Source organism: Podarcis tiliguerta (assembly GCF_965153285.1).
Source record: "Podarcis tiliguerta genome assembly, chromosome: 8".
In the NCBI taxonomy this organism is placed as follows: Eukaryota; Metazoa; Chordata; class Lepidosauria; order Squamata; family Lacertidae; genus Podarcis; species Podarcis tiliguerta.
Window position 1 is genome coordinate 29,972,983 of NC_139541.1, and position 10,338 is coordinate 29,983,320.

Below are 10,338 nucleotides of genomic sequence, written 5' to 3' on the forward strand. Positions count from 1 at the left end.
AAATACACAAAAGAAGATCAGCAGTACAGCAAGTATCTTTATCCCCAGACTGTCCCATAAAACCAGCATCCCGAGCGGCCTGGGTCCAACCTCTCCCAGGCCCGCTGCAAGGCTGTTTCCAGTGCCGCTCAACTAAAAGGCTCCAGCTTTTAGGAGTACAAATCATCAGTTATCCAAGCTTATATTTGACAAATTAAATTGCTCGGAATTAAAAAAAGCTGTAGATCAATACGATTTGAATGATCAATTAATCATTCCCTTTAATTAAAACCAGCAAATCCCAGTGCATTTCATTTACATTTTATTACACTATTTCTAAGCGGCAGCTTTTAGGCAACGATATCGATTGGAGCCATACTCTCCGTACCTGGGGATCAAGTAATTTATTAATCAGCAGCACACACCTCGCTATAGGATATATTGTTTAATTATCATAGGCCGCTGCTCAGCGAAGCCTTAGACTGTGAATTAACTAAGATATCAATGCCTCACAATCCTAGTATGTGCTAATTGTTGATGGCGGCAAATGCAATTCTCAAGGATGAAATCTGGGGGACAATCAGGCAGAGGGTGGAGTCTGGCTTGTTTTTAGGGTTGGTATCCAATCGTAACAGGTCCCATCAGTGGAGGGGTTTCAATTTGCAGAATGGGTCCTTGCCCCCTTCCTACCTCACATGTCTGCTCCACACCTTTCCCAAATCTGCTCTGGAGCATCTGGGAACCCCTAGAACAGGTTCAGGGTGGATGCAGCAGAAGAAGAGGAATGAAATCCTATTGAACAAGTGAAATTCAAAGTACTCGGGGAAGGGGAATTGATTGTTAAACCACTCTGGGAATCACAGTTTTGGGAGTTGAAGAGGGTCTCATAATAATTCTTTTAAAAAAATAATTTTATTTATAATTTTCATTTATAACAAATAATCATTTCAACAACAAAAACAAACAATTCTCAGATATCAAACCTTGACTTCTCTCTCCGCTTTCAGATATTCCATATTTCTTTCTTCTAAATATCCCAGTTAACTTTGTTTATTCTTTTCCTCATCTATTTCATATATATTTTAGAAACTGCAAGTTTTTAACAATAATCCTGCTAATTTCTTAATGTGTATACAAATTATTTGTAAATATTCAATAAAGGATTTCCATTCCTTAATAAAAGGTTTTTTGTCTTGATTACTTATTATTCCAGTAAGTTTTGCCATTTCTGCATAATCCATCCATTTCCATAGCCATTCTTCTTTCATCGGGACTTCTTCTTCTTTCCATTTTTGGGCGAATGTCATTCTTGCGGCAGTAGTTGCAGCAGGGTAACTGATCCCATAATTCCCAAAATAAAAGCTTCTGTTTGTTTGCTTACAAAGGGTCTCCTAACAATTCTTAGCATCTTTAGCAAATTACATCTGTTAGAACTCTTTGGGGAGCTATGACTATTTAAAGCGATATCATAGTGTTTTAAGCATATGGTGTGAATGTTACCACTGTGTCTTTGACTCCAACACCAGTTCAAATCCCCCTTTACAATTTCCTGAGTTCCTTGTGAGGAAGTATTGATTATTAAACCATTCTGGGGATTGTGAGGGGAATAGGGGACCAGAATTCTTTGGGCAAAGTTCTGACTGTTTACAGTGGTATCATAATGTCTTAAAAGTACGGTGTGAACATGGCCACAATGTGGTAAATGTGTTTTTGACTATGACACCAGTGAGGCTCGAGTTTTGTCTGCTGGGAAGCTCGCTGGGAGTCCTTGAACCAGTCCCTTTCTCTCCGGCCAAACCAGGGGTGCTGTCACGAGTTCCTTAAAGAAAGGGCAGGATAACAACGTCAGGAAATAAAGAAATATATAGGGCAGTCCCTACAGCACTAAGTGGGATGGAATTTCACTCTCCTTATTCCCCCATGGAATAGTTGTTTGGAGGCATGGGAAGTAGCCAGTTGGCTGCTGCATGCATGTAGTCGTACTGGGGCTAGAGATTTTATTTTCAATGATAACTACAGCAGAAGCATTTGTGTGCCCTGCTGATCTTCAATGATGAGAATGAATTTCTCAGGGATTGTTTGACCTCTAATGGGATCCAAAAAGAACATGAGCAATACAGGGGGAAAACTGAGGTGGGGGTGGGAGAGAATCAGACGATGGCGACAAGCAGAACTAATGTGTTGTAAAAGAGAGCGCTGTTGAACATGGTGTACAATGCATGATTTACAACTATTTTTCTTATGATAAATTGGAAAATTATCACTGACCTTTTCCTTTACTTGAAAGTGGCATCATAAGAGCTAGAGAGGTAGTGGGAGGGAGATAAGTAAGGGATTTTTTAAATGATTGTTTTGGGGAAAAGAGTATGCCTGGAGGAAATAAAAACGTTATATTAAACAGGGGAGATTTATTACTTTGTTAGGATAAAGTTGTTTGAGGTCTTAAAATACAGTTGAACCAACTGCAATGGAAACATTCAAGTATCTGGACAACTAGTTTTCCGTATCATTACAGGTTTGACTGATAAAATAGTTGTGCTGGAATATTTTCTTCCTTGGAATACCAAGCAAGAAGTATACCAAGACTCTGTACTCCTATGTGATTGCCTTAGTGAAGGAAATTCATTGCACCCTCAGATGCATTTCTGCACGCCCATCACTGGTGAGCACTTGCTCCAGTGAAATCTCCCCTTTGGCCTTGCTGCTTTGCATGACTGTGATACACAACACCAAGCGAGAGCTGGACCATAAAGAAGGCTGATCGCCAAAGAATTGATGCTTTTGAACTATGGTGCTGGAGGAGACTCTTGAGAGTCCCATGGACTGCAAGAAGATCAAAAGCATCCATTCTTAAGGAAATCAACCCTGAGTGCTCACTTGAAGGACAGATCGTGAAGCTGAGGCTCCAATACTTTGGCCACCTCATAAGAAGAGAAGACTCCCTGGAAAAGACCCTGATGTTGGGAAAGATGGAGGGCACAAGGAGAAGGGGACGACAGAGGACGAGATGGTTAGACAGTGTTCTCGAAGCTACAAACATGAATCTGACCAAACTGCGGGAGGCAGTGGAAGACCGGAGTGCCTGGCGTGCACTGGTCCATGGGGTCACGAAGAGTCGACTCGACTAAACGACTAAACAACATTAAATACACACATAGTATTAATTCAGCCCTTGCAATTGTAAGCCACAAACCCTTTCCCTCTTGGTATGTTTTATTACCGACTCAGGAAATTGCATGGCTGCATCCTGTACCGGTGTATTGGACTTCGAGCGTCAGACGAGGACCTAGGAAAGACGAGGATTGAAATTCCCCTGCAACTGGCCAAGCAACCTGCGTGTGACCTTGTGCCCATCACTCGGCTTCTCAGCCTACCCTACCTCACAGGGTTGTTGTGGCAATTAAACATGCTACCTTGAGCCCATTGGAGGGAACAAGCAGTATATAAAAAAACTTCCTTATAGGCAATTGTGACAATTCACCCTTAAAAAACACCACCACCGCTTTCATTTCATTTCCCCTATTAATATTATTAATCATTTTATTATCATTGCTATTTATGAAAAGTTGTTTTTATTAAAATTTAGTAAAAAGTATTTATAGAGAGAAGAAAACAAGTTGTCGTCCCTCCCCCCCCCCCCCCCGGCTAGGGTAGCCTGCGCAGGCGCAGCTCAAACTTCTTAACACATCCTCTTACACGCAATGACGAAGGCGGCGACGGAGACTCCAACTCCTCTACGACCACGCCCCTTGGCCTTCTCGTCACCGCTCCAGCCACGCCTCTCCGTTCTCCTCTTTCTCTCCGGATAGGAGAGGGAGGGGTAAGTTCCTCCAGTGCGCCTGCGCCGCTCCTTTTACCGGCGTCTGCCGTAATCGCGTGTGCGCGTCGCACAGCCTTGACGTCGGACGCGAAGGTGACCGGCCGGAGGGGGAAGAGAGAGGAGAAGTTGACTCCGCTGTCGCCATGTTGTCCGTGGCTGCCCGCTCCGGCCCGTTGGCCCCTTACCTCTCGGCCGCCGCCCACGCCGTCCCGGGCCCGCTGAAGCCCCTGGCGACCGGGTTGGCTCCGGCGGCCTCGAAGCTGCCGCTGGACCCGAAGCGGCCTCTGCTCTGCCGGGAGTCGCTGCAAGGCCAGGCCGCCCGCGGGGGGCTCGTCGCCACCGCCAGCCTCAATGGTGCGGGCGGGGAAGGAGGGCGGGGGGCGGTCGGCGCTGCTTGAGCAGGGCGGGGTATGGGATCGCTTCGCTTTCTCTCTGCCTCCCCTCCGTCCCTCTCCCGCTTCATTTACCGAGGTTTCCAGGGTGGCTCAGAGGCAGGACTGGAAGGCATTTTCTGTGTCCCCTCTGGGCTTCATGAAGACTAGGGGAGGTGACAGCAAAACGCCCGTCGTGCATCATAGTAGTGGGCATGCAGTCTCGGGCAGAGGGCTGCCCCACTTCATTGAGTCATTGATTACATTTATATCCCACTTCCCCCCGCCCAGGAGATCAATGGCGTGTATGTGGTTCTCTTCCTTTCGCATTTTATCCCCAGCACAACCTTGTGAGGTAGGCTAGGCTGAGAGGTGGTTACTGGCTCAAGGTCACCCCGCAAATTCCATGGCTGAGGGGGGATTTGAACCTTTCTTGCCCAGGTCCTAGTCCAATACTTTAACCCAGACTTTCTCAACCTTGGGCCCGCATGTGTTGTTGGACTACAACTCTTGTTATCCCCACCTAGTAGGACTAGTGATCAGAGATGATGTGAGTTGTAGTGCAACGACATCTGGGGACCCAAGGTTGAAAAAGGCTGCTCTAACCGCTGCACGACACTGGCTCTCACACGCCTTTAGGCTGAAGGGTGCTGACTTGATTCAGATGCTGCGGTGTACAAAACAGTTTCCCCGTACACAAGTCGGGCTTCTCCTGGCTTTCTATACTAAGGGCGAACTTCCTGAATGGAGTGGTGCTGTGTCTGAACTGTGCCACCTCAAACTTCATTTGCAAAACTAGTATGGCAGGGATTGACCAGATCGCCTTTCTGACCAAGTTGGTGTGGTGCAATCATAAGAGTAGTGGTACCCTAAACCTGGTGCTATCCAAATGTTTTTGGGACTACCATCCTTTGCTTGATTGTCATGCTAGTTGGGGTTTTGGGTCAAAATATCTAAATGGCACCAGTTTGGCTTAGAGTGTTGGACTACAACTGGGGAGGCCTAGGTTCATATCTTCACACACCTGTCAAGTTCACTTGGTGACATTGGACAAGTCAACGTAAGCTGTGTTATACAGAGTCAGACTGGGACCCTCTGGTTTGGTGTTGTCTATACTTGGCTGACAGCTGTTCTCTAGAGTTTCTATCTCTCAATCTAACCTACTTTGCAGGGTTGTTGTGAGGATGAAATGAGTTGGTGTGGGGGGAAGTTGAGATATCTGTAATAAAAAGTGTGAGTTTTCTTTACGCAGGGATTTATTATTTGCTTCATTGGGGCTGTCATGCTGAAGATGGAGGCTCACATTATTGAATGTTCCTTTGTACAGAACAGAACAGAAGTCCCTGCATGCAGGCTTGGTTGTAGCCTTCTACCTTGGTTTCCTGTTTGTGGGGAATATTCGTTCATGGAGCATTATTTTCTGGCTTGTACTACTACAAGACTGCATAATGGAGCTTGCATGATTGACTATCCCCACCCTGGCAAAAAGACACAACCAAACCCTCTACCAAAACCTTAGGTATTAGTAAGAAATCAATATGGGGAAGGGACGTTTTTAGGTGTAGGGCTACTACCACTGAATGAGATAGATCAAAAGTCTGACTCAGTACAGGTGTTTTCTTTGGAAGGAGTATTAAATCCCACAAGTTTTTACCTGCAGCCTCAGAGGTGCAGTCCAGAGAAAGATTTACCATATTAAGAATTATTCCTAAAATGGGAGTTGGAAGGGGTTAGACTTGTATAGTGTAAGGATCGTATCTGTGTTTATCTGTGCCCCCAGCATAATGCTTGCCACCCCACAGGTTCCGTGTTAGCTGGTTCTTCATCTCATATCACCAGGGGATATCTTTTTGTTCTCACTGTTGCAGGATCACTAAGTTCAGCCCTTCGCTTTTCACTCCTCTAGAGAAACTAACCTTTCACTTGCATAATAGGAAGTAAGAGCTATACTTGGGGATGCTGTTCGTATATAGGCTGAATTTGTTCCTTTTCCCAAATTGAAAAATGGGAGTGGGGTGGAATGTTGGAGATTGACTTTTTGTATAGAAGAGCCCTGCTGGATCAGAGAGCATCATTTCTAGTCCATTATCCTCTTTGTAACACTCTCCAGCCAGCAGTACTTGAGGAAACAGTACACACACTGCCCCAGTTGCTTGTTTCCAACTGGTAGTTTTCTAGTTTATTGTTTTATGTATTTAAAATGTTTATTTTAGTTATTTAAAATATTTTATTTATTTAACATATTCATTGGTTAAAATATTTATATACCACTGTTTCATTTAAAAAGTCAAAGCACTTTACAACAGTAATACATATGTACAATAAAAGCATGTAGATATTTAAAATCAGATTGTCAATTATTGCAGAAAGATGTTTTCTTAATTGACTACATAATCTTGGCAGGAAAGAAAAGCTTTCAGCAGATGTTTAAAGGTTAAAACAGAAGGTGGCTGCTGAATTTCTTTTCAAGGGACTGGGCTGATGACACTAAAGGTTTGGTTTCATGTGTGTGTCAGATGAGCCTTACCAATTGTCTTTCACTTGAAATCACAAGGTGGTGTTTAGTAAAATTACAGTACTAAATGAAATAGCAGCCAATGGGTCAGTGGAGGCCTATTAAATGTGATCAACTGATACCCATTAGCCAGCAAATAAAGTGAGTTCTAGTTTATAAAAGGGCAGGTGCTAAGTTGTGGGACTGCTTGGAAGTTGTGGCAGTTATAAAAAAAAAAATCAGTATTTTCAGCATATACCTAGTTTGGGTTATTTGCTACAAGGTTAAAATGTAAATATCCCCTGTATTATGGGCCAAGTATAAAGGGGAAGATAATATGCTACTAGAGTGAATTGCAGAAATGGTTTAAACTTTCTTTAAAAAATTGTGTTGCTTCATTAGCTTTTTATTGGATGCAAATAGTCTTCTATTTAACTTTAGACCTTGAAATTAAGTGTGTATTAGCTTGTCCTGAAAATCTTAACACAACCTTCATTTAATTTCTAAGGAAGCAGTCTTCAAAAAAAAAACATCTTATTATAAAGAGATGCTCTTATCCCTTCATTAGTTCAAGCTTGTTGCAAACACTTATTGTAATCTCTGCACAATGTCCCAAGAGATCCTAATTACCTTGAGCTTGATTCCTGAAGCCCTTAGTGTTATTGCCCTTAAGTCAAAAAATAAAACTTGCACTTGCATTCTTACGAAGTCACATTTTTATGAAGTGCCCTCATTTCTTAAAAAATAAGCAACTTAATGAAGGTGCATGGTATTGAGCTGTTGTGTCTTAAAACAGTTACATATACTCTAGTAAAAATAATTTCCCAAATACTCCTTTGGATTTGACAGAGTTATCATGCTAAATGAACTTTGTTGAATCCCCCCCCCCACCAGATATTTTAGCTTAACTAATTCCTGCAACTGGAAAGAGTTGATAATATTTTCATAAGTGACATGAAATCAACTATCCAGTTTGATTTACCAAATATATCAAGCATACAAAATTGAATTTGAGTCAGTTTGCCTTTGGAAGCTTTCTTATTCAAAGTTTTCCAAAAAAACTAATATTACTGCATCTAAAAGAGATACTAATCCTACTCTAAACTTTAGATGTAATTTCATAGGCTACAATGTAGCTAATGATGCCAGCATAAGTTCACTTGTTTGCTTGGCTAAATGTAAATCAAGGTACTTTGGTTTAACAGGTTTGTAGATTAGGCCATAGAATTCCCCATAAAATGTAGAGAAATCTTCTAAATGTAGTCAATTAAAAGTGTCTTTTAAAATTTAATCAAGTTGTAAGGTTGCCATATTTTGAAGAGCAAAAAAGAGAACACATTTGCTGACTTCTACTTTAAACTATGAATCGCTATGATGACACTCATTTTACATACTCGTGAAAAAGAGGACATATAGCAACCCTATAAAGGGCTACTGGAGTGGGTTTAACAAAACACTTTGGAATATTAGGGATTTATTTACAGCATACAAAGCACACCAGATTTCTCCCCCTTACTCCAATATACAGTGGTACCTCGGGTTAAGTACTTAATTTGTTCCGGAGGTCCGTACTTAACCTGAAACTGTTCTTAACCTGAAGCACCACTTTAGTTAATGGGGCCTCCTGCTGCTGCCGCGCCGCCAGAGCACAATTTCTGTTCTCATCCTGAAGCAAAGTTCTTAACCTGAAGCACTATTTCTGGCTTAGCGGAGTCTGTAACCTGAAGTGTATGTAACCCAAGGTACCACTGTAATCATATTTGTGTTCTTTTCTGGTATTTACTATCATTTGATGACAATTTATTGGCTTCCCAGCCAGGAGATAATAGATTTTCATGTATAATTGCAGGAAGAAATAAATGGAATGTCTGCACCTCCATAAGGTGATTTAGTTCTTGTATGGAACTTGTATGAAAATCAATAGTTAAATGTTCATGATAGTTAGTGTAGTACCAAAAATATAAATTTTATGGTGTCAATCTGGTACCAGTATATTGTCCTGTAATTTTTAAAAAATCAGTAATTGGTTTTCTCCATTCTTTTGCAGCTCCTGCTAGCATTCGTTACGTCCACAATGATGTCGCTGTGCCTGACTTCTCTGACTACCGTCGTCATGATGTAACAGATGCTGCAAAATCATCTCAAGAGAGCAGTGAATCCAGGAAAGTCTTCTCCTACTTTATGACAGCAACAACCTGTGTGGCGACAGCATATGCTGCTAAGAATGCTGTCACTCAGTTCGTCAGCAGCATGAGTGCTTCTGCTGATGTGTTGGCATTGTCGAAGATTGAGATCAAGCTCTCCGATATTCCTGAAGGCAAGAATATGACTTTCAAGTGGAGAGGGAAGCCTCTCTTTGTGCGTCACAGAACCGCAAAAGAGATTGAGCAAGAAGCTGCAGTATCTTTGACTGATTTAAGAGACCCCCAGCATGATTTAGACCGAGTAAAGAAACCTGAATGGGTCATCCTGATCGGTGTTTGCACCCATCTTGGCTGCGTACCCATTTCAAATGCTGGGGATTTTGGTGGCTATTATTGCCCCTGCCATGGGTCGCATTACGATGCGTCTGGCAGAATCCGCAAAGGTCCAGCTCCATTAAATCTCGAGGTTCCCTACTATGAATTCCCTTCGGAAGATTTAGTTATTGTGGGTTAAATTTCTGGATGCCTGGCTCTTTATTTCCTGTATGTATGCAGAGGAACGAGGCTGGTGTTCATGTAATGTATTTATAAAAAAAAAAAAGTTGAGTGGAAAGTATGGCTAACTGTCCCAAGTCACTGTTCAGATCTGATTGTTTGTGTACTTGGTCAGTTTTAATAAAGGATTAAAGTGCTTTCCCATAATGACGTGTAGCTTGTCTATAATTGGTAAAGCAATTGAATGTTTTCTAAGAGAAAATCAATACTTCTTAATAAAAAATAGTAACCTTTTTGGATGAAAAGCTATGAACCAGACAACTGAGGTTTAGATGGGCCAGTTTGCACAGGAGTTTTTGCTTTATGTGTGAGCAGGCCCAGCCATCCTTGGACTCATACTGAGAATCTCATGAGATCTGATAGCTTGTTGGGTTGTTGTTTTAAAGCTATAGCAGAAATAAGCTTCTAATGCCTTCCATCACTGTGTGCCCCTGGCGGAGGTTGCACTTGCACTAGCTGCTATATGATGACAAATACAATTTATTGACCTTGTGCTCTGACATCTTTAGCCTCCTGGATGCATTTGGAGAGCTTAGGCCCCTCACCTTGACTGAAGAAATAAGAGAGCCCAACCATCTTCTGTTGTTATCAAATAAACAGCTAGGCCTTTCTCAGTCACTTTCCCATGGTAAGATAATGGACTCTGATTGATATGGCCCTCATGGGTGATTATGGGACACACTGGGCTCCCATCATTGCAGTACTGTCTCTAGTTCCTGTAGATCTAATTGGCCATGCTGACTGGGGCAGATGGGAGTTGGAAGTCGAGCAATTGTTTGAGAGCTGCAGGACTCCCATCCCTGGTTGTAGATAGAGATCAGTGATCAGTTAGTCTTCCACATTTATGTTGGAGAAATAGAATGAAAAGATGTGGAGTAACATCTGGTCAATGCATCATTGTAAGTTTCAAAATATACGATGCAGTTCAAAAGCTAGCCAAACATGAGTGGTGGTGGTATTATTATTTTTTAAAAA

The 10,338-nt window shown here is 42.2% G+C and overlaps 1 protein-coding gene across 1 annotated transcript; it reads left to right on the plus strand.

The window, feature by feature from the left end:
• Positions 1 to 3,833: 3,833 nt before the first annotated feature.
• On the plus strand, positions 3,834 to 9,510 carry UQCRFS1 (ubiquinol-cytochrome c reductase, Rieske iron-sulfur polypeptide 1). The gene is made up of 2 exons (XM_083451975.1): positions 3,834 to 4,153; positions 8,712 to 9,510. Exons 1-2 carry the CDS (start codon positions 3,943 to 3,945, stop codon positions 9,320 to 9,322), a joined length of 822 nt encoding a protein of 273 aa, XP_083308101.1. The 5' UTR covers positions 3,834 to 3,942; the 3' UTR covers positions 9,323 to 9,510.
• Positions 9,511 to 10,338: the final 828 nt, after the last annotated feature.

What these genes read in the sequence shown, in the direction of transcription:
- UQCRFS1 (XM_083451975.1), top strand. Translation starts at nt 3,943, where the DNA reads ATGTTGTCCGTGGCTGCCCGCTCCGGCCCGTTGGCCCCTTACCTCTCG. An exon ending in CGCCACCGCCAGCCTCAATG is followed by an intron (nt 4,154 to 8,711) that starts GTGCGGGCGGGG and finishes ATTCTTTTGCAG; the next exon opens with CTCCTGCTAGCATTCGTTAC.